Genomic DNA, 25,415 nt, shown 5'->3' with positions numbered 1-25,415 from the left:
CATATTAGAATGCTACCTTCCATATTGCTGTCTGTGACGAATACCACACCTCGTGCCCGCTTGACGTCGCCTACGTCGAGCTCACGAGACGCAGTATGGTCACAGGTTACCAAAAACGTGACGTTACGCCCAGGTAAGGTCAGCTTGGTACAGTTTACACAGACACCTCCTGTCCACGCTGGCACAGAGAGGCAACAATCTGAGAGAGCCTTTTCACGGCCGCAGTGAAAACATCGCTGTCTCAGCTCGGATAATCTGCCACCAGCTTCTCGGTTGATATAAGCCCGGTCCGCTAACGGGATTATATAGGGTGAGAAACCAACCCGCGGTACCTTATAACTAGGCCAAAACAAGGACGTGGGGATTCGTGATCGAGATACAAGACAGCACAAGATTAAATTATATATTTAATCGCCGTAAGGGCACACTAGATATAACACAATATACACAGAGAATATATACAGTGGTCTGAGGTTACAGATACAGGTGATATGGGTACAACAGGGTTAAGCAGAGTAAAAGTCAGTTACTGGGTAAATGGAAGTTCCTTTGGGTCATAAGGGTGGAATAGTCCTTGGCTGCAGTCACGTGGGGGCAGTGAGGTCAGCTGGTTCCTGGTCTTTCCAAACACATTGGCACGATGTGACCCCTTCAGAAAAGACACCGCCCTCTGGCTTGCATGGGCTTATGACCTGTAGCCGGACGCTCCCCTCCCCGCCTATGGGTAGGGTCCACCCCTCCTTCTCTGGTGCTGGGAGCAAATGACCCATAAAACCCCTTAGGGCTCATAGCCCCAGACCAGAATGTCGCAGGAAGATGGTTACGGGCCAAATTAATCCGCCTGGGGTCCGGCTATAACTAGAGTCCAAACATGGTACTGTTATTTGGTTTCTGTGGGGAGATATGGATATCTCCCTTCCCTGACATTGCCCCATCAAACAAAGACCATGGGCAAGTATATTATGGCCACCGGGACACAAATATGTATCCGGTTTGTGCCTGCGATGGCCGGGCAATTCATAATTCCTTATGAAATGTAGGTGCCAACATGTCTGGAAGGTATCATTGATCCTGGCAAGGGCTGATACCTCCTGCTGCAGGATTTAGCTTGCCTCCAAACTGGCTGATTGAGGTGTGACCTTCTCCACCTGGGGCCTCCTTGAAGCCTGGACCCCTGGGGCTTTCTTCCTTGCCAGCTGACAATCAGATAGCTGGGGGGTGGGAACTTATTTTGCATGTATACTGATGTCCATGCCAAAAGGTGAATCAAATGACAATCAGGGCTGCCAGTAAATAATAATCCATTTTCCTTACACTGTCCATCGTCTTTTTGCTCAGAAAAACACTTTTATTCAATATGTTAATTAGCTTCTGAAGGTGCCCAGGGGCGGCGTTCATGCAGGCGTTATCCAGGCCCCTCGTCGCTTTTCATATGAAACCCCTCGCCTTTCACCCCTCTGGCCCGCCCTAGGTTCTTCTGATTACATCCTCCTCTTAGTGAGAAATCCAGTGCCAGCGCCGTTCAACAGATTCGCCGCGCCTGGGCACTTCATTCCCCATTATGGGCAGAGGCACAAGAGCGTTTAATGTGCATGTGCCGGCCCGTACATCCCGATCTAGCCGGCCTTGTGCCTCTTCCCATAATGGGGAATGAAGTGCGCAGGCGCGGCGAATCTGTTGAGCAGCAATATACCAAATAAATAAGACCTCACAGCACATATAGACGTTTAACTTTTAAAGTACTAATACAGATGGTCCTTCTGACCAGGGTACGTCTTTTTTATGTGCTGTATATTTTTAAAACTTCACTTTTATTTATTTATTATTTAAAACGACCATTTTGACATTATAGACACTTTAAAAATTCTCAGTGGTATGCTGGCTGGTTACTGGTTTGCTTGAATATCATCTACTATCTGTATTCCTTTCCAGCAAAAGACTGAGGATTAGTGTGTGGCAATGACCTCGGCTGACATGTACGCTCCGGCTGGTGGTCACAATTATACGCTCCTTGCACCATAGGCTCTCATCCGAGCTCCTGCTATTTTTAAATTCTGGAGGTTGGTAGCTTTCTTGACTATCAGCCGTTCGAGCGCTCCTGCCAATGGTCAGAGCCTACACTCCTCTCTACGCTGTATCATTTGCTCTTTTCAGAGCTCCCTGCCTGCTACCACTGATTCTAAAAATTATAAAAACACATACCTACATACCTGTTTTTCCCCTGAAGACGCTGGGTGTCCCCTAAAGACGCTGCGCACTACATTCCCCATTATGGGCAGAGGCGCAAGGCCGGCTAGATCGGTATATACGGGCCGGCACATGCGCATTAAACGCTCTTATGCCTCTGCCCATAATGGGGAATGAAGTGTGCAGGCGCGGCGAATCTGTTGAATGGCACTGGCGCTGGATTTCTCACTAAGAGGAGGACGTAATCAGAAGAACCTAGGGCGGGCCAGAGGGGTGAAAGGGGAGGGGTTTCACATGAAAAGCGACGAGGGGCCTGGGCAACGGCCGCGTGAACACCGCCCCTGGGCATCTTCAGAAGCTAATAACATATTGAATAAAAGTGTTTTTCTGAGAAAATCGGCGATGGACAGCAATATGGAAGGTAGCATTCTAATATGGGGAATGTAGTGGAGATCCTGATGTTAGTGTTCTATAATGGTGATTTTAGGTGAAAGACTCCCTTTAATGGCTCTTGAAAGCTCTAAGGGTCGTTTCAAGGAAAACATCATCTCAGGTTTGTTGTAGCAGCTCCTTCCTCTGCTTTCCTGAGCCTTGGATTACACTTTCTCCCCATAGACTTTAAGAACAGAGCCTTATATATCCTGAATACAAGGACCTGTCTGTATGAACTGATGCAGGCTAGGTTTTTACGTTTATGTAGCAAGCATGCATGTATCGCTTGTTGTGTGATGTGTGGCTGCAGGTCTAAAGATTCATCTTTTTTTACATGTAGAAAGTATAACGCATTATTTTGTAATACATTATTATGAAAAAGTATTTGCCTAGATCTTCTTTAAATTCCTGAATTGAAGTCAAGGGGGCGGTCCTATCAGTGATTGACAGCCTTCCCCCTATGACTGTGTACACAGAGATAGCTGTCAATCACTGATAGGACAGCCTCCTTGACTTCAAAGCTCAGGATGAGCAGGAATTTAAATTTATAAATTATAAGTTTTACTGAATTTTTTCCCACAAAATTATATATCAATCTGCTCAGCTCCTTCTGCTTTATAACATTCTGCCTGCAGATTGCACTGCATTTTTATGGTGACAGGTTCCTTTTAAATGAGAATCCTCAAATAGAAAGATATATACAGTACTTGGTAACATACTTCAATTTGTTCCCTGCCACAGGTGTTCTTGTCGTGTTATCATGGTTATCTGTTGAATACTATCTAATATGATAATTATTATGTATAATTTGTCATGCTGAGTACCTTTGGGCAGATTTACCACACTTCCAATGGTTGTTCTCATTTAGTAGAGCCCCAGAGTCTTTAAAATGGCTTTATAAACTTTTCAAAATTGATATATTTCTTTTCTTCTCTTCACTTCTGAAATTTTCTTTATTCCTGCCATTGATACTCCGTCTGAAACTTAGTGTAACTCCTTCACTGTTATGGTTGGGTTTAAAGGGAATCTGTCACCATGAAAATTCTGTCCAATTTTCCAGAATCATATTATAGAACAAGAGGAGCTGGGCATATTGATATATAGTTTTGTGGGATAAGATTCAGTATAACTTGTAACTTCGTGATTGAAATCTCATCTTATTGTGGGCTTAGAACTTAAGTGGGTGGAGTCAGAGATAGCTGTGAGTCACTGATCAGGACCGCCCACTGCCCTCCTAAGCCTAGAATAAGAAGTGATTTCAATTAATATATTGTAAGTTATATTGAACCTTTTCCCACAAAAGTATATATCAATCTGCTCAGCATCTCCTGCTCTATAACATGCTGCTACAGATCGGACTGCACGTTCAATGTGACAGGTCCCCTTTAATATATAATGAGGATTTAATATGGCTGTCTACGCTAAACCCGAATGTAAATATCCTGATAATTTCTTAATCATTTCTTACTTGAAATGTTTTTGCCAATAACTGGCAGCTAAAAAAAAATTCTGTGTGATTAAAGGGGTTATCTCATTAAGACAACTTATCCCCTATCCACAGGATAGGGTATAAGTGTCTGATCTGGTGGTGATGGTGGGGAAACTGCTGGAGCTACCACCAATCATGAGAACAATCTCAATGATCAGCCATAATATGTGGGGCAAGTGTTAAATGTTTCTGCAGTGCTTACTAGGATAAATAATTCATTACACAGTGCTCATTGAAATTAGATGAAACAATGAAGTCTTACTCAGTACATTAGAAAACGACTTCATATTGACTTATAACGAGGACATCTGGAAGGGAGTAATGCTAAAAGCGTATAGGGACTGTGGGAGTAAGTACCTGGACTGCCTGTGGCAAACCCATCAAACAGGAAGAAACAAACTCCATGTAGATGTTGGAGGCCAGATTCAAAACCAGTGGCCCAGGAAGAACAGTGCTGACTACAAATTAATATCTTTATTTAGCTTGTATTTCAGTTAATTATTAGAGAATAGTCTTAACCAGTAGAGCGTGGTCTGCTTACTCACCTCTCTCTTTACTCAAGCTGGCCAATTTCTAGCCAGCCACTACTGTCAACTACTGTCTACGCCCAATTGGTAAAGGACACAGAGACCATGAGTTGGATTACATTGGCCATTGCAGCAATTTTATTAAAACCTACACAAATAACATATAAAGAGCTATGCAACTATATATTAAAAAATCTGGTGTATTACCACCAACCACAAAGACCCCAATATCAGTAAAATGAAAGGGGTCAATGGAGCTACCAAGTCTGGCACCCTTCTGCCCACATACTCCATTTATCCTCAGCCATCTTTAGCAGGTTAAGGGGCACCATGACTAAATGCAGTTGACTATTATAATTTACACACACTCCCCGTGGTCCCGAAGCAGAAGCCAGATCAACTATAAATGTCTATACTTTGGAGAAACCATATACATGATTAATACTTCCACCGCCACCAATTGTATGCAAAATCCAAGGACCCCCAACCTGCCAGTATACCAAGCTGCCATCCAGCTGCCTTGACACAAGACAACTGGCCCACAAAATGAGACGCAACAAGAAACACAACATCCTCTCGACAAATTTGCTATACTGTAGGAATCAGATACCGTATGTACAAGGTACAATTAGAGCGGGTGGGACTCTTCCCCTCTGTCTACAGAGCCCGGGAAGAATTTTTCGCCACTCCGTTCCTACCAGTTGTTTCCTGATGTTATTGATATTCTCCATTTTTGTGAGTTATATGTTTTTATTGTTTTTGCTTGGTTTCTCTTCAGGGATACAGGGGCAGCATGATAATTCCACCAAAGTAATGAACAACATGCTGGGTCATAAAATATCTCTTCCATGTGACGTGTACAGCCATGATGATTCCAGCACCCCCACACTACAGTGGTTGTATGTAAGTAACCATATCACACTTGTTTCACACCATTCTTAAGAAAAATTAAGGGTTCCCCATACTGTGTTAAGTATCTCAATGAATATTCTGTCAACTGGAGTAATGTGCCATATTGCAGCAATTTCTATGAGTCTGCAAGCTGTGTCTATGGAGGTTTTGCAAAGTCCGGTCTCCGAACCTCCATCCAGTCTCCATCCACATATGGTACACTGACAGTGCAGGAGGAAACATCATGTTGACCATGGTCAATTCACAGTTGCAAAAGATAGAGCCAAGTATCCAGCAACTTTAAACACACTAACTTTTATTTCACATATCTAAAAACACGTGGAAAAACATCCCCAGGAGTGCTGATGCGTTCTAAACCTCTGCAGTGGGTTCCAAGTCATAGCATGTCTCTGTACAAAGATTTACTAATCTGAAGGAGATGTGGCTCCAAACAGGAGGTCTCTTTGTATAGAGATATGCTATGACTAGGGATGAGCGTACACCTGGAATTTCGGGTGCGTCAGGTTTGGACGAACTTCGGCTCAAAGTTCGGGTTCGGGACCCGAACTTGACCCCGAACCCCATTGAAGTCAATGGGGACCCGAACTTTGGGGCACTAAAATGCCTGTAAAATAGACATAGTAAGGGCTAGGGGGCTGCAAAAGGAAGCAAAATGGGGGTAAGAGCAGGATAATTGCCCTGCAAACAAATGTGGACATAGAATAGAAAAAAAATGTAATCTTGAACTAGGAGGCGGAGGTCAAAGTGGAGTAGAAGGTTAAAGAGGCGGTGGACGTGGCGGTGTAGGTGGAAGCGGCGGTGGAGGAGGAGGAGGTAGCCAACACAGTTTTTTTTTGTTTTTTTTATTAATTTGGACAACATTGGTGGTGGTGGTAGTGGTGAGCGAGTAAGCATTTTCAACATTGGGTTTTAGGGGTGAATGCTTTTTCATATTTAAAAAAAAATAAAAAGATTTTCTGCCCAGTCATGATGATTATTGTACACTATTATTATTGTCTCTATAGGAGAAGAATGGAAAACACATTGTCATTTATACAAGTGGGCCATCGGGAACAAACATAGAAGAATCGGACATGAAAAGTCGGGTCAATGTGAATAAGCATATGCACCTGGTCATTGAACACACAAAAGTAGAAGACGAAAAGCTATTTACTTGCCGCGTTGAGGACCAAACTGGCAAAGTCAAGGAAAGCAATGTGCACCTCAGAGTCTATAGTGAGTTCTAAAATTATTCTTATGGTGCAGACCACTTCAGGCTAGTTTCGCACTAGTCTTAAAAGTATCCATCAGCAGGCTGTTCCTGCAGAGGGACTGCTGAAAATAGTAGGCTTGGCTATCTTCAGCAGAACCACAGAAGTGAATGTAGTGGTGGCCGCTCTTGTGAGCTGCGCTCTCCATTCATTTCCATAGGACTTCCAAAAAAAGCCTAGTGCACTCGCTCAGCTATTTTCGGCACTCTCATATAAATTAATGGAGAGCTCGCCGAGCGTGTGCAGTGCACTCTCCTTCACTTTGGGTGCCCGTTCTGGAGAAAGATGGGGGGTCTCAGTCTCAGTGCCACAGTATAGCATTCTCTAGAATGCAATTTTATACAGTAATGTTAAGATATTCCTTTGAGGGAACTAAGTATCCCAAACCATGAGAAACAAGCCCAGATCATTTTTCTTTGGTGAGGTGGTGAAGGGTGAACACTCCAGAGACATTGAACCCAAGTTATTAAAGTGTCATAAAACTTGTGACATGCCGTAGTGATATTTTCGATTTAGATGTTTTGATTGGTGGGGGTCCGGGTGCTGAAACCCCCACCAATCACTAAAATCAAGGGGCAGAAGTATTCAGAAAGTCTATGAGTCTGTACACCTCCTGCTCCACTCTCTGCGGAGAGCCAATAAGAGCCCCTTCATTTTAGTGATTGGTGGGGGTCTCAGCGCCTGCCCTACTGAACGGTATATTGAATCTTTAGCAGGCTTTACTATCTGGAGCATTGTCTTGCAGCGCAGTAATGAATATCCTAAATAGCCAATAAGCCAATTTCTTACAATTGTGCCCTCATTTAGCGCTTTAGTTTTTCTCTGAGTTTCTTTAGTTTATAGGTTCGGATATCAGGTTGGTGGGTTTTGCATTTCAGTTTGTAACAATAGAGGAATTATGGGAATCAGCAGGCCTCCTATAACAGTCATTTGGCAAAATCACCAGTGTATTATGGCTGACAGGTAAATGTTGGAGGTATGCCCATTTAAACATTTGTGGCATATCTCTAGGATATGCCTTCAATGTCAACTAGGTGTGTGTCCTACCTCTGGAACTCGCTCTTATCTCCATAATGGGGCCCCCAAAGTGAAGGAGAGCACACTGCACATGCACAGCGTCCTCTCCATTCACTGCTATGTGACTTTAGAAAATAGCTGAACGGGTGTGCGGTCAATGGAGAGCTTGCAAGCGTGGCCACTACTCAGTGCACCACTATGGGACTGCTGGAAATAGCCAGGCCAGTGCTTGTCTATTTTCAGAACTTCCACAGAGGCGAATGGAGGCTCTCTCTTTACTTTGGGGGCCCCGTTCTGGAGATAGGAGGTGGGACCCACACGTACCTGAAATTTGTGGCATATCAAAGCAATATGCCACAAATGTTGAGATGGGAAAACCTCTTTAAACCTAATAGGCGTACAAACATGGCAGACCTACCGGGCTTCTTTAGGATCTGGGTGTCAGACTAACCATTGATGCCACAGGCTTTGCTTCTGAGCCATTACTATGATGTACCTGTACATCAATCTGCGCTAAAGTCCACCTGCTCATGACATTAGTGGCAGTCATGGGAAGAGAAGGGGTTAAAAAAGGACATCAGTACGACACCTCAGCTCTCAAAAACTGCAAATATTACACGACCTCTGTCAGCGCTGGTGATTAACCAAAAGGATCATGTGAGTGATTATGTAATTTGGAAGTGGTGCCGCTTCCTAGAGTTATAGCTAGACTTGCCTTCATCCAGGGCAGATATTCAGTTTGTTGACATCTGAATCAGAGGCCACTTCTGGAGCCACTGTTGGAGATTCCACCACATTACATACAAATCAAAATAATGGGCACCTTGACAGAACCTGACAGATCCCATTATAAGTAGTGATGAGCGGCAGGGGCTATATTCGAATTCGTGATATTTCACAAATATTTTGTAGAATATTCGTCATATATTGGCGAATTTCGGGAATTCCAGATTATTTTATTGAATGCAAAAAATCGGCAATGTAAAAATCGCGTAATGCAAATTCGTAACGCGAAATACAGGCGTGGGTCACTTTGGCTACATTTTTCAAGCTGGTATAAGTTTTCTGAGACTGGAGAAAATGGTTGGCACGGCAGAATATTAGAATAGCTTTATATGCAGATAGAGTCAAGTGCTCCAATATATTCGTGTTTGTGCAGCACGCCAGACCTGCAGGGTATAGCGACAGTGAGGTCACGGTATGGGCAATCAAGGGTTACTCACTATTGGAAGGAGGACCCTGGGCAGGCATGCAACAGTGAAAGGAGAGGCAGACACTAGTTCCTCTGGGGCACACTCTGTAGATAGGGACCAGGCCTGATGGTGTGTGAGGTGCCCTGGATGTTGCAGGTGTTTTGAGTGCCTTAGGTAAGGTCCCTTTAAGATTCGTGACGCCAGTGCCTGTAACGGCGGCACACCGATTTGTAGGAGGATTAAATGAGTACACAGTTGGTGAACCAAACGTTGCTTTACTTGATGAAACAGTCCAACTTTGTACATGTAGTTACAGTAGATGATAATGCAGTCCTATATCATACAAAATGCACAGCAGGTTTACTTCACAGCAGGTTTCAATCTTGCAAAATACTTGGAGGGCAAACAATTAATACTTTGCAGTGCAATGCTGCTCTATCCCCACAGCTATTCTAGCTGGCTGGATCCCAAGGCCCGGATGCCTAATTGCTGGCTTAAATCCTTGGTATAAAATCCTTCCTCCAGTATTGGCACTTGCTTAAGGTTACAATACCTCCTTTTCCTTGCTGTCTTCCGTGCTGGCTTTCAAAGGTGGCTGCAGGTTTCTCCCAGGAGGTGCTGTCCTACTACTGGGGTATCTCAACTGAGCTATTCCTAGCCTCAGGAGCTTCAGGTTGACTAAGTGACTCCTCTAGTCCCCTGGAATACACTAACTCTCCCCTGTCTGGGCCTACCTATATATAACTAGGGCTCTCTAGCTCCCTCTAACGTCTAGGAGGCTAAACTACACCCTAACAGGCCTAACACCCAGATAACACAGGGAAAATGCATAATTCAACATTACAGTAATGCAAAAGACAATGTTAACCTTGTGTAGCGCCCACCTTTACCTAGTGGGACACTACATACACCCACGCTATGACGTTGCCCGTCCTCGGCGCAACATGGAGGGTCCGCCCATCTGGAAGCGGCAACCTGAAAGACAAATGAGAACATGCATATACAGCAATCACCACAGTAACAATATAAAAATTGACAAACAGTGTCACTGAAAAGAATGGTGAAAAGGGGCGTCGTTCTCTTCTCTCAGGATATGTAAGGGAACAGGGGCGCTGACCTGGTGCAGCGTATCAATAAACCAGGATAGTCCATAAAAAATGTAGACAAACATAAGTCCTTGGAGGCTCAAAGGATCATGAGTCCGTACCCAGGCTTGCAAAGGGTTAAACAGGGGTTTCCCGTGAGGGGCTACCTGGGCCCATAATGTAGTCTCCAAACCTCACAGGTGGGTGCCCCCTGGTAGAACGGGTGGACCTCCTCACTGGCAGGGGTTCTTCCTGCCTGGACTCAGGAAGGTCAGAGGAGCCCACCGCCTCCGGAGCTACTTCAGGAGCTCTCTGGGGTAAGATGTCCTGAGGCGGAGGACTAACAGGAACGGGAGCAGGAACCATTAAATTCAACCAGGGCGTGAGGAACCAGTGGAGCGGCTCCTTGTCATGGATTAAGTTCTCCACAGCCTGCATAGGGTCCATAGGTGGAGCCGGCAACTCCGCTTCAGAAGGCTCAGGATCCATATCCTCTGCCGCTGGTTCTCCTTCTATACAAGGCTTGAGACGGTTCCTATGAACGATTTGGGAACCTTTTCCTTCTCTGGAGACTTGATAAATATGTGCTTCAGCATTGGGGATGGCAGAAATAATATAGGGAATCCTTTCCCATTTGCTGTCCAACTTGCTGGTCCGGTGGTTGTTTTTCAACCACACCTTGTCTCCAAGAGCCAGGGGTTCCGCATGGGCCGCCTGGTGATAGTCTTTTTGCTGCCTTTCTCGAACATTCTCCATGCGTTCCTGGACGATCTCCTTAGCATTGAGGAGACGTCTTTGGTGTTCCACTACCCAATCCGTCCTTGGCAGTGGGTTGATCACATCCGGTACTTGCACACCCAGGGAGTGATCCGCAGGCAATCTCCCTTGTCGGCCAAACATCAAATAGAACGGGGTGTAACCGGTGGAACAATGAATGGTGTTGTTGTAAGTGTACATGAGCTGCGGCAACAGAGTAGGCCAATCACCCCTCGTCTCAGGGGGTACTGCTCTCAGCATTTCAATGAGAGTCTTATTCATTTTTTCGCAGAGTCCGTTACCTTGCGGATGGTAGGCAGTGGTCCGGATTTTCTGGCAGTTATGCAGCAGGCACATCTCATGGAACAGCTGTGACTCAAACGCAGACCCTTGGTCGGTGAGGATCCTTTCTGGGCAGCCGTAGGGCAGTAGAAAATGCTTCCAGAACGCCTCCGCTGTAGTCTTGGCTGTCAGGTCTTTCACAGGCACTGCTTACGACAAACTTGGTGAAGTGATCAATAATAGTCATGGCATAAGTATACCCTGAGCGACTCGGCTCCAACTTCACATGGTCAATAGCAACAAGTTCTAAAGGAGTTTTACTTACGATAGGATGGAGAGGCGCCCTCTGGTCATGGCGTTCAGTTCGCCCCACAGCACAGGCAGTGCATTCTCGGCACCATTTCTCAATATCTTCTCTCATCCCAATCCAATAGAATCTTCTGCGAATGGTGGCCTCAGTCTTTTGCACACCGAAGTGTCCGGACTGGTTGTGATACATATCCAGCACCAGGCTGGCATCCCGACGTGGTAGGAGAATTTGATACACTCTAACACAGGACACTGGATCCAGACTCCTTCTGAGCAACAGGCCCCTTTGAAGGAATAGTTGGTGGCGATGTCTCCACAGTCTCGCTAGTTCTGGGTCTGCACTCTTCCTGCGGATTCTCTCAGGGATTTTCCCACTGGTAAGGAAGTCAAGCAGTTCACCGAGGACTCTACTTTCGGACTGGAGCTTAATCCATCTTTCTTGCTCGCCTCTGGACTCAGGACCATCTGATGAGGGAGGATCAGCAGCAGGGAGATCCTCAGTACGGATATTATCCTGCTGGGCAAATTTATTGTAGAACGCTGGCATTTCCACTTCTTCCCAGGCATCTTTTAGTTCATCTGGGGCCTCTGTAGTGGGAAGCCGCGACAGGGCATCAGCGTTATCATTGGAGCGGCCTGCCCGGTATTTCACAGTAAAATCATAGTTGGCAAGGCGGGAGGCCCATCTTTGCTCCAGTGCCCCTAATTTGGCTGTATTCAGATGCGCCAGGGGATTATTGTCCGTGAAGGCAACAAATGGTGTGGCCGCGAGATAGTCTTTAAACTTTTCGGTCACAGCCCACACTAAGGCAAGAAACTCCAGCTTGAAAGAACTGTAATTCTGGTCATTCTTTTCAGCTCCCTTCAGGGACCTGCTGGCGTAGGCAATTACCCTTTCTTTGTTATCTTGCACTTGAGCCAACATGGCCCCCAGGCCTCTTTTACTGGCATCTGTGTAGAGGTGGAATGGCATCTGATAATCTGAGTAACCCAGAACAGGGGGTTCAGTCAATTTCTTCTTTAGGAGTTGAAAGGCAATTTCCCGTTCTTCGTTCCATTCAACAGGAATAGGAGTTTTTGGGCTCTTCTTTGGATGCCCCCTCAGGAGTTTCTGGATGGGATCCGCAATTTGTGCGAAATGCGGGATGAAACGCCTGTAATACCCTGCAAAACTGAGAAAGCTTCTCACCTCTTTCACGGTCGTAGGAGTAGGCCAGTTGCGGACAGCAGCAAGTTTATCAGGATCAGGCTGTACTCCTTCGGCACTGACAACGTGCCCGAGGTATTTGACCGCTGGTTTCAGCAGGTGGCACTTGGATGGCTTGATTTTGAGGCCATATTTAGTAAGAACTTGAAACACCTCACCCAGGTGTTTTAAATGGTCCTCATACGTCTTGGAGTATTTAATGATGTCATCCAGGTATAATAGTACAGTCTCAAAATTCCTATGGCCTAAACAACGTTCCATTAGCCTCTGGAACGTTCCTGGAGCGTTACACAGCCCAAACGGCATATACCGTATTTTTCGCTTTATAAGACGCACCTGATGATAAGACGCACGTAGGTTTTTGAGGAGGAAAATAAGAAAAAAATATTTTGAACCAAAAGGTGTGCTTTTGGTAGCTTTTGAACTAATGGTGGTCTGTGGATGACACTGTTATGAGGGATCTGTGGATGACGCACTGTTATGGGGGGATCTGTGGATGACGCACTGTTATGGGGATCTGTGGATGACGCACTGTTATGGGGGATCTGTGGATGACGCACTGTTATGGGGGGATCTGTGGATGACGCACTGTTATGGGGATCTGTGGATGACGCACTGTTATGGGGGGATCTGTGGATGACGCACTGTTATGGGGGGATCTGTGGATGACGCACTGTTATGGGGGGATCTGTGGATGACGCACTGTTATGGGGATCTGTGGATGACACTGTTATGGGGGGATCTGTGGATGACGCACTGTTATGGGGGAATCTGTGGATGACGCACTGTTATGGGGATCTGTGGATGACGCACTGTTATGGGGGGATCTGTGGATGACACTGATGGGGGATCTGTGGATGACACTGATGGGGGATCTGTGGATGACACTGATGGGGGATCTGTGGATGACACTGATGGGGGGATCTGTGGATGACACTGATGGGGGATCTGTGAATGACAGAGGGGGGATCTGTGCATTACACTGAGGGGGGATCTGTGCATGACACTTATGGGGATCTGTGCATGACACTTATGTCATCCACAGATCCCCATAAGTGTCATCTACAGATCCCCCATCAGATGCATCAGTGTGGAGGGAGGAGGCGGGGCCCGGTGTAGTGACTCTACTCTAATACACCGGGCCCCGCAACTGTTAAACATTCAATCTGATAGTATATGCTCTGTACGGGCGGCTCTTACTGTAGTACCGTAAGTATAGCGCAGACCGGCATCTCCATCGGTCATGCGCCACCTGCCGCAGCTCCCTCTGTCATGCGCCATCTGCTCCAGCTCCCTCTGTCATGCGCCGCCTGCCCCAGCTCCCTCCTCATGCGCCGCCTGCCTGCTTATCTCACTTTATGAATGAACAGGCAGGTGGCGCATGACAGAGGGAGCTGGAGCAGACGGCACATGAGGAAGTAAGTGCGGCAAGCGGCGCATGACCGATGGAGATGCCGGTCTGCGCTATACTTACGGTACTATAGTAAGAGCCGCCCGTACAGAGCATATACTATCAGATTGAATGTTTAACAGTTGCGGGGCCCGGTGTATTAGAGTAGAGTCACTACACCGGGCCCCGCCTCCTCCCTCCACACTGTCACTGATACTTCGCTGGCCGCGCTGTGCAGCATAGCGGCCAGCGAAGTATTCGCTTTATAAGACGCACGGCCATTTTCCCCCCACTTTTGGGGGGGAAAAAGTGCGTCTTATAAAGCGAAAAATACGGTAATTGAATTCAAACAGGCCCATAGGTGTAGTGAAAGCAGTCTTTTCTCGATCTTCTGGGGCCATGGGTACTTGCCAGTACCCACTGGTTAAGTCCAAGGTGGAGAAATAGGCTGATGACCCCAGGGCAGTCAAGGACTCTTCAATGTGTGGCAATGGATATGCATCTTTGTGGGTGATTTGAGAAATTTTTCTGTAATCCACGCAGAACCTTATGCTGCCATCTTTTTTTCGGACAAGAACTAGGGGCGCAGCCCAGGGACTATGACTGTCCCGGATTATATTAGAGTCCTTCATGTCTTGTATCATCTCTTTCACAGACTGATAGGTACTAGGTGGTATGGGTCTGTATCTCTCCTTAATAGGAGGATGAGAGCCAGTGGGTATGGTGTGTTTGATTACACTGACCTCTCCGTAGTCCGTGGAGTGTTTGCTGAAAGCGGGCGGTCCCTTCTAACTGAGCTAAGAGGATCTCCAATTGTTGTTCGGCAGTTATGGGATAAAGCCGGAACAAGGCCAGTATCTGCTCCCTAAAGTCCTTTAACTTGTGGGCTTCCCCTGAATAACGTGGGAACCAGGGGGCCCCAAAATAATACGGCATGGTTAACGGCATCAGGCTTGGTGGTGCCGCGGCGGCAGGGGCCCTAGAGTCGGCTGTGGGTACTTCGGAAGGCACGACTTGGGCCGCCTGCCCGATTTCCTCAGGTGCGTTAATAGGTGGGTATGGCCCTTTAAATGTAGCGGAGCGGACCGGAGCTGCAATGGTAATAACTTTTTCTAAGTAAAGTCTTTGGTCACTAAAGGGATCCTCTCCGGTGCCCTGGCAGGGGTCGGGAATGTTCCGGTAAGGTAATCGGAAGAGTCGGCAAAAGTTTAAAGTCCGTACTTACTCCAGTGATGCTCGCTCCAGATCTCGCGAGATGCGTGGCTACGGGCGCCGAGCGTCCTGCGTACAGCGTCAGCAGGTGGGCGCGGTCTCTCGTAGCTCCGGGACTCAGGTAGGCGGCACTTTTTCTTCCAGACAGGGCGGCGTTCTTCCTCCTTGTTCTTTTTCGCGCCAAAGTCCTCTTTTTTGCGCCAAACGGTTCCACAAGGCGCACTTGTAATCCAACTCAAGTTAAGTGGGCAAAATCGCTGTCGATTCACTGACAGCAAGCGGTGGCTTACGCAAACGGCAAATAGTCCAGACAATAAAATCTTCACACCGCAAATTATTACAGTTCTTTGGCCCAGCAATTTTTCAATAAAGCAATAGGGCTTAGTCACTTTAAGGCAAATAAAGGCACACAGTTTTTGTATCCGCAATGGCGCAGGAATGATCGTATCCTGTTTGTGACGCCAATTTATGCAGCACGCCAGACCTGCAGGGTATAGCGACAGTGAGGTCACGGTATGGGCAATCGAGGGTTACTCACTTTTCTGAGGAGAACCCTGGGCAGGCATGCAACAGTGAAAGGAGAGGCAGACACTAGTTCCTCTGGGGCACACTCTGTAGTTAGGGACCAGGCCTGATGTTGTGTGAGGTGCCCTGGATGTTGCAGGTGTTTTGAGTGCCTTAGGTAAGGTCCCTTTAAGATTCGTGACACCAGTGCCTGTAACGGTGGCACACCGATTTGTAGGAGGATTAAATGAGTACACAGTTGGTGAACCAAATGTTGCTTTACTTGATGAAACAGTCCAACTTTGTACATGTAGTTACAGTAGATGATAATGCAGTCCTTTATTATACAAAATGCACAGCAGGTTTACTTCACAGCAGGTTTCAATCTTGCAAGATACTTGGAGGGCAAACAATTAATACTTTGCAGTGCAATGCTGCTCTATCCCCACAGCTATTCTAGCTGGCTGGATCCCAAGGCCCGGATGCCTAATTGCTGGCTTAAATCCTTGGTATAAAATCCTTTCTCCAGTATTGGCACTTGCTTAAGGTTACAATACCTCCTTTTCCTTGCTGTCTTCCGTGCTGGCTTTCAAAGGTGGCTGCAGGTTTCTCCCAGGAGGTGCTGTCCTACTACTGGGGTATCTCAACTGAGCTATTCCTAGCCTCAGGAGCTTCAGGTTGACTAAGTGACTCCTCTAGTCCCCTGGAATACACTAACTCTCCCCTGTCTGGGCCTACCTATATATAACTAGGGCTCTCTAGCTCCCTCTAACGTCTAGGAGGCTAAACTACACCCTAACAGGCCTAACACCCAGATAACACAGGGAAAATGCATAATTCAACATTACAGTAATGCAAAAGACAATGTTAACCTTGTGTAGCGCCCACCTTTACCTAGTGGGACACTACATTTGCGCTAATCGGCAACTTCACATTTTAGCAGCTCTGACTACAGATTACTGATTGGTGCACTAAGTATTGTTGTGAACTAGACATTGCTTCCTTCTCATTGGCCCACAAGCAATAAGCCGAGAGGAATCATGTGTTCAGATGGAAAAAAATGCTGAATATTCGATATAACGAATATATAGCACTATATTCAAAATATTCGCAAATTCTCGAAGTGGCGATATTCGCGATAAAAATGTGCTATTTGAATATTCGTGCTCAACACTTATTATAAGGTCTAATTGACATATCAGTGTTCGGTCAGCCAAAACCGGGTGCAAAACCAAAATACCAGAACAAGTGCAAATCTCTCCATTTTACCTTATTTCTGAGTAGCCTCCAGTCCTGCCTTTGGCTGGAAATCACTGGTCAAAACATTGACGTGTGAACTAGGCCTAAGCCAGAGCGACTTGTTGGGTACAGTCAGTTTCTACTGTGCGATGAACCCGGAAGGCATTGTGGCTTCTGTAATAAACAGAAACCACACCACCGATGTGAAGTAAGCCAACGTCAAGGCAGGCTGGCTTGTTGGCACCCAGCACCAGTGGTAACGTGCCAGCCAAAGTCAAGGTTCAAACATACCATTTTAATTCCTGTGGAGACCAGATCTTAAATTATTGTAATTAAAATAAAAATGTATAGTTCTTCCCAAGAAAATTCTGAACATTCTTCTTCCTCCTACAGAGGCTCCTGATGATCCAGAAATTACAATGGAAGAAAATGGAATTCACATAACAGATGAGGCTGTTTGGGTAAATGGAAAACTCATAAAAGACTAATAAATGTCTGTATGTATGAACACTGGATGAAGATGTCACTAATTGTTAAAATTATATTCACTTAAATGGGTTCTCCAGTTTCATAATGACGTTTTTTGTCTGTTCACAGCACCCAAAAGACATATATGCATATTTTTGCCCCATATGTTTTTCATGTCAGCATTTTCCTTCCCCTTCTCTCTGCATGACTGAATCTTGGCAGGATGTTTACATGCAGAACTTCCTGTTTTCCTCAGTTTCCTGTTCGGTTTTCTAACCATACCCAGCATGCTTTGCTCTGTAATATTTCTCAGGGCTTGCTCCACCTGCCACACTGTTCCCTCTGTAGCAGTCACACCCCTTACACTTCCCTTCTGCATTTTAGCGAAGCAAATCAAGCTCTGTGAAGCATTACAGAGAAAGCATGTTGGGTTTGGTTAGAAAACTTGGCAGGAAGCTGAGGAAAACAGGAGGTTCTTCATGTAAACATCATGCCAAAATGTGTTCTGAAACCGAAGAACTCCTTGTATCACACATACACTTTTTCCTGCATTTTTTTCGGCCAAAGCCAGAAGTGGATTCAAAGGGAATGGGAAATATAAAGGAACGACTTTAACATTCCCTTCTTTCTGGATCACTTCTGTCCTTGGCTCAAAAAACTGCCCTAGAAACTGCAGGTGTGATATCAGCATAAAGAAGGTTTCCAGGGGTCCTCTAAGGATCATTTCCATTTAAAATAAAACCGGTCCTTACCTGGAAACTCTGTTATATCTGGTGGACTTTTGGACATTTTCATTTTTAACCTCTGAGGTTGACAGTGTTTTTTTTTCCTGAATCATCAATCTAACCAATCAAATCTATGTCATACTAACATACAGTACAGACCAAAAGTTTGGACACACCTTCTCATTTAAAGAGTTTTCTTTATTTTCATGACTATGAAAATTGTAGATTCACACTGAAGGCATCAAAACTATGAATTAACACATGTGGAATTATATACATAACAAACAAGTGTGAAACAACTGAAAATATGTCATATTCTAGGTTCTTCAAAGTAGCCACCTTTTGCTTTGATTACTGCTTTGCACACTCTTGGCATTCTCTTGATGAGCTTCAAGAGGTAGTCCCCTGAAATGGTTTTCACTTCACAGGTGTGCCCTGTCAGGTTTAATAAGTGGGATTTCTTGCCTTATAAATGGGGTTGGGACCATCAGTGGCGTTGAGGAGAAGTCAGGTGGATACACAGCTGATAGTCCTACTGAATAGACTGTTAGAATTTGTATTATGGCAAGAAAAAAGCAGCTAAGTAAAGAAAAACGAGTTGCTATCATTACTTTAAGAAATGAAGGTCAGTCAGTCAGCCGAAAAATTGGGAAAACTTTGAAAGTAAGGGCTATTTGACCATGAAGGAGAGTGATGGCGTGCTGCGCCAGATGACCTGGCCTCCACAGTCACCGGACCTGAACCCAATCGAGATGGTTTGGGGTGAGCTGGACCGCAGAGTGAAGGCAAAAGGGCCAACAAGTGCTAAGCATCTCTGGGAACTCCTTCAAGACTGTTGGAAGACCATTTCAGGGGACTACCTCTTGAAGCTGTTGTGCATTTTCATACGTATACAATATTATCTAATGACATTATAATCAAAATGAATGCTCATCTCATTGCCTTTAAGAATAACATCAGCCTGAACCAAAGGTTTGTTATGTGGCTGAAAAAGCCAAGATGAGTTCATGGCAAGTTCAGTTTATATTTAAAAAATAATAATTGTGAACATAAACGGACATTGTATTAAAAGTTAGTGCTAAAGATATGAGACCATCTGTAAGAAGTAAGTCAACTCCCTAAGACATATCTGTCTGGAGGGAACAAGGTTACTTGATAAGTACTCATGTCCGTATCACACACCTGCTGTATGAGGTTCAATTTATATATTCATAATTATATTATATATATCTTTGCATGGTATATTTAGTTTACAACATATGTTAATCAATAATTCATATAATGTGTTATCTATGTGTAACAATGTATCGATTTATATATATGTTATACCATGTATTTACCATTTAGAAGGTACAGAAACAAATAAGTTTATGTTAATTGGATTTCAAAATAATAGTTATTCATGGACGTAGATAAGTGAAATGTACAAGTTCCGATGCCTAGCATCAAAGCCGCTATATAAAATTTTCATCAAGTCAACCTATATTTCAAAAAGATAAGGAGAAGACAGTCAACTCCAACAAGTCCAGGATATAGGTAATTAAAAGTGTCAGGAAAAGACCTTCCTCAATGATTTATGGTAAGAAAGGTCAACAAAGTCATGTAAACATATTATTAGATATTTAATTTTAATGCTTAAAAGTTGGAATGTTCACCTACAGTACCGCAGTGCCATCTGGAGGCAGATGGGCAACATTATATTATTTCATTATTTGTTCTATACCATATTAGGAGTTGAGATAACGTCATGATGTTATTAGCATGCGAATACACCCACCCTACCTGATTGGGAATCCATAATCTAAAGGGGATGATTCTTAGATAAGGGGGGGAATAATTACTCGTGTGCGGGGTAGCATGTAAAGGTTAGCAAGAAAAAAAAAAAGAGCTAGAGAAAAGATCCATATATCCATTGATCCATACATTCATTCAATCAAAAAGAAAAACTTTACCAGAAGAAACTTGGATTATTCCTTTTGGATTACTAGGAAAGTTCTTCAGAACTGGTCCCATCTGAACTCTGTCTACCTTTGACCCGGTAACGTATATTTTGTTTACTACTCGTGATATTAATAAGATATTTCTCTCGGTATATAGCCAAGAGTTCCCATATTGTGGGAATATATATAGTGTTAGGTGCCTCCATAATGCTGATTATTCTCTTAGTAAAGATGCATATTGTTAATGGAAGATCTGACATTATTTGAAAAGAGGACTAAACCCTTGGAAAGTTATTTTCCCTAGTCTGATTGCCGAGTTGAAAATTTTATCATATTAATATCATATATTTTTGATTGGTCATAGGAAAACAGAGTCAAGGGATAACAGTTAATTTTCCTGTAAATCCGTGTTTTATTGTTATAGCCTGTTTGATAAACAGCAGATCCTAAGTTTCTCTTGGTATATGAGTCCGTTTGTTAAAAGTATGACACTGGTTGTCATGAATCAATAAATCATACTGTGCTGATCAGATAGGGGTGTGTTAACACCACCGTGTGGTACATTTTGGATGTTACGTTGTAATTTCATCATTTGTTTTGCAGTTGTATTGTTTTTATATTCTTTGTTTTTATAATAAACAATTATATATTTTTGCATATACAATTGTCCCTTTGTTTCACTGCTTGCACAAATCAAATTAAGATACTTGATAAAAAGAACTTAGAGGCGTTTTTTATGTCCGCCTGAAGGATAATATATTTTTATATTTTTTTTATCCTCTCTTTTATATGAAGATTCTTTTTCATATAGAAGATATATGACAAAGCTCATCAAGAGAATGCCAAGAGTGTGCAAAGCAGTAATCAAAGCAAAAGGTGGCTACTTTGAAGAATCTAGAATATGACATATTTTCAGTTGTTTCACACTTGTTTGTTATGTATATAATTCCACATGTGTTAATTCATAGTTTTGATGCCTTCATAGTCATGAAAATAAAGAAAACTCTTTGAATGAGAAGGTGTGTTCAAACTTTTGGTCTGTACTGTAGGTATTACCATAAAAAGCTTGTAAATAGTGTAGTATTGATGTGAAAATTATATATATATAAAATCACCATATTCGTAACAAAACATAATGGTGGAATATGTGTTTTTTACCATTTATCCCCCCTTAAATTAATCAAAGCTATTCAGTGAGTTATGTGTCTCCCAAAGATATAACTCGTCCCACAAAAAATAAATCCCTCATGAAACATCGATGGAAAAATATGTAATTTACGGCCGAATAGGGGAAAGATATTTTTCTATGAAAAATGTTTTTATGGTAAGAAAGTAGTAAAATATAAAGAAATGTCTATACATGTCTGATATTAGCATAAGTGTAAAAACCCATAAAATGGACTTAAAATGTCATTTGTATATAATGACAGGTGTAAAAAAAATAAAAAGAAACAATGCAGAATTCCCCCCCCCCAAAAAATAAAAAAATATAAATTTTATGAATTCTCCTGTAAGTTTCTCAAAATGTACTATTGAATAATGTTACAAGTAATAACTACAATTATAAATAGCAAATACAACAAATAGAAAAAATATATTGAAGGAAAATTTAAAAGTTATGACAAAATGTGGGAATGAAAAAAAAAAAATCACTGGGTCCTAAAGGCCAAAATAAGCCATCTCCTTAAGGGGTTAATAAGCACCCTCTGTTTTCTATCACTTCACCAGCTGTTTACTCAATTACAGACATTACCTTTCCCCCCAGTCAAGCTTTCTCATGTTTCCCTCAAGGTGAACAGGAGATGCAGGGAGGCCTTGTTGACTGGCGAACAATGCGTTACACATCCCCATGGTCGTTTATACAGATTTTTGTGAATCTACAATTTAGACAAAAAACATACAAAATCCAGAAGGGAGAACAGAGAAAAAGAACAGTTCTGTGTGATACATAAATAGGGAGCTGGATTTCATTATACCCAGGGGATAAGCAGCCGTCAGACTCTTCTTAAAGGGTAACTCCCTTCTGGGCCGCCTTTCTGCTGCCTGAGGCGAAAACTGAAATGGCGCCCTCCCCCATGACAATTTGTTAACCTAACCTCTTTGACACAATGAAAGCACTCATTCCCCATGGCCCTTCCACTGCCCCCCTTTTGCCCCTACCTGGTGCTGCCTGAGGGGATCACCTGGCCTCATTGGTGGTGCATCCCTGGTCACACCTTTAGGACCCATGCCTATCTTGAGAATGGGCAGCCACCAACCCCATCTGAAGACTTCTGTGAATCAAGAGGTGGCTGTGCATGCGCAACTCTCTCCATTGACTTCTGTAGGAGTTCCAAAAACAGGTGTGCTCGCTTGTGCATCTATGTTTAGAACTCCCAAAGAAGTGAATGGAGAGAGCGATGTGCATGCACTGCCCCATCTTCATTCACAGCAGTCAAGAGGACCCCATACTTGAGATGTCGAGAGGTGGCTCCCGCACCTATCAGAAAGTTGTGTCATAAATGCCAAAAAGGCAATAACCCTCTAACTCCCTGCTTCTCATTAAAATAAACATGTAGCCGAGACAAGGGAGTATGATTATGGAGGAAAAAGCTTTTGGCCACCCGAGTATTTGGCTGACACTTATCCCATATACTGTATATGGCCAACCTAAGAGCATCTTCACATATGACAGACCTAGAAATATTTGAGACGTATGTATTACATTTCTTTTATATCTATTTGGATGAATGAGGTTCTCTCTGCAGCATGTGCAGGGGTTTCTATAAACTCTATTCTGATGGATGGAACAGTTGTGGAAATATCTTGACCAAGTCTGCCACATGTGAATACCAATCTGCTGATTTCATGTGTGTATGGGGGCCTTCGACTTACCACCCCCCCCCCCGACATCAGATGTCAGGGAAAAGAAGCATCAGGCAGTTGACATTGTGTGAGACATCTATTGATAGTGTAGGGGCACCTTAAAGGGATGTTCCTGTTTATATAAACACCCTTTAAAATAATCATTTATGATGGTCGCTGTAATTTTGTAATGTATTTCTTTACCATTATTGCAGCTATCTTCTGTTCTGGGCGCTTTCCTGTTATGTCATATCCATGGGCGTGTCAGTGATAGGGGGGTGTCTATGTAACTAGCTGGTGGGAGGAGCTATAAACTAGCTGGGTGTTGTTAGGGGCAGTGATAGGGGAGTGTCTATGTAACTAGCTGGTGGGAGGAGCTGTATACTACTGAGTGTTAGGGGCACTGATAGGGGAGTGTCTATGTAACTAGCTGGGTGGGAGGAGCTATAAACTAGCTGGGTATTGTTAGGGGCAGTGATAGGGGAGTGTCTATGTAACTAGCTGGTGGGAGGAGCTGTATACTACTGAGTGTTAGGGGCGGTGATAGGGGAGTGTCTATGTAACTAGCTGGTGGGAGGAGCTGTATACTACTGAGTGTTAGGGGCAGTGATAGGGGAGTGTCTATGTAACTAGCTGGTGGGAGGAGCTGTATACTACTGAGTGTTAGGGGCACTGATAGGGGAGTGTCTATGTAACTAGCTGGGTGGGAGGAGCTATAAACTAGCTGGGTATTGTTAGGGGCAGTGATAGGGGAGTGTCTATGTAACTAGCTGGTGGGAGGAGCTGTATACTACTGAGTGTTAGGGGCACTGATAGTGGAGTGTCTATGTAACTAGCTGGGTGGGAGGAGCTATAAACTAGCTGGGTATTGTTAGGGGCAGTGATAGGGGAGTGTCTATGTAACTATCTGGTGGGAGGAGCTATAAACTAGCTGGGTGGTGTTAGGGGCGGTGATAGGGGAGTGGGAGGAGCTATAAAATAGCTGGGTGTTATAAGGGACGGGGCTGGAGCTGTGGCAGAGAAAGAAGAAGTGCATCATGGGTTTGGTTGGATACAGGAACAGAAAATGCTACATACAGGATAGAAACAAACCAGAGTGATTTGTCTACATGGTGAAAATGGGTCAGGAGACTCAAAATTTAAAATAAGAATATAGAAAAGATGTAGAAGAGGAAGCAACTATATGAACATATCTGATAAAAACAATAGTAATCCCGGAGGACCCCTTTAAAATGTGACACTATGGAGGAGGAGTTTTTTTTTATTTCATTACGGGTTTATGGGAGTTTACTTGGAAATATTTCTTTTGTTGCAGATTGGACAATGTGAAACGAAGAACGGTTTTCCCGCACCCAATATTACGTGGTATAAGAACAATACACAACTGAAAACTGGAAAGGATGGTAAGCAAGAGTGAAAAGAGAAATATTAATGTAATATTTAGTACATAGTTCATCATTTTCAGCGATCAGCCTTTCACTGGGGGACCTATCAAACAGTACACCCACTGTAACATAATGTCCAAAATACCTTGGTCAATCATCACCCCTGTGATTTTTTGCAAAGATTTTAGGATAGACCATCAGTATCTTGTTGGTGGCCGTAGTTCCATTGCCAACTTACGGCACAGAGTGGGTGCGGGGTGTCGTACCCCCCCATAAACCAGATATTGATGGCCTATCCTAAGGTTCTTCATAAAAACAGCACCACCCCTGTCCACAGGTTGTGCATGGTATTGCAGCTCTGCCCTATTGTCTCCATTGGAGTCAATAAGAGACACAACCTGTAGACAGGGGTGTTGTTTTTGAAAGAAAGCAGTCATGTTTTTCTAATCCTGGACAACCCCTGGCAGAACATCTTCCTGTGTTAAAGGGGATTGTGCTACAAAACATATTCTACATTTTTCAAACCAGCACCTGGATCTGAATACTTTTGTAATTGCATGTAAGTAAAAATTTAGTATAGACAGTGAGCTATTCAATAAAATGCATCTTGATAGCGCCACCTGCTGTTTGTTCTGTCTCACTGAGCTGGTCGAACGTGCTCAGTTTAAATCTTCAACTGCCACCAGCCATATATTCTGTTAGAAGCTGTGGCAGTTCTAGGGAGAGGTCTTCGGCACAAAGGACACATCCCTGAGCTGCCAGGCTAAAGATAATCTAGTAGATCAATTGGAGCAATGAATGGGGAGATCTCTGGATCCATGTGCGGTACAGGGCTGGTTCTGTCATGTACTATATGATGTCTAATTTTAATTTTTACATCAATCATGGCATAACCCCTTTAACAGACAACATGCTGATGACATAATGTAAACTGCATGGGGTTGAATGATCGTAATAGCGATCATTCATCCCTCATGTAATTCCCATCGACTGACATGAAGCCTGTCTAAAAGGACCCTTACACTTCTTTGCCTATTGAGGCTCAGTTAGTTGACCTTTAAG

General features: G+C 43.9%; 1 protein-coding gene across 1 annotated transcript in view; it reads left to right on the top strand.

Annotated features, from left to right (window-relative positions):
- The window catches only part of MCAM (melanoma cell adhesion molecule), a 113,278-nt gene that overhangs the window by 46,652 nt on the left and 41,211 nt on the right, over positions 1-25,415 (top strand). The window contains exons 2-5 of the mRNA XM_040425022.1: positions 5,414-5,538; positions 6,552-6,762; positions 17,385-17,452; positions 24,284-24,371. Coding sequence (XP_040280956.1) covers positions 5,414-5,538; positions 6,552-6,762; positions 17,385-17,452; positions 24,284-24,371 — 492 coding nt within the window. The remainder of the gene's footprint in view (positions 1-5,413; positions 5,539-6,551; positions 6,763-17,384; positions 17,453-24,283; positions 24,372-25,415) is intronic.

This window comes from Bufo bufo, chromosome 1 (assembly GCF_905171765.1).
Source record: "Bufo bufo chromosome 1, aBufBuf1.1, whole genome shotgun sequence".
NCBI lineage: Eukaryota > Metazoa > Chordata > Amphibia > Anura > Bufonidae > Bufo > Bufo bufo.
Note: the sequence above shows the minus strand (reverse complement) of the source record. Positions and strands in the feature narration are given on the sequence as shown.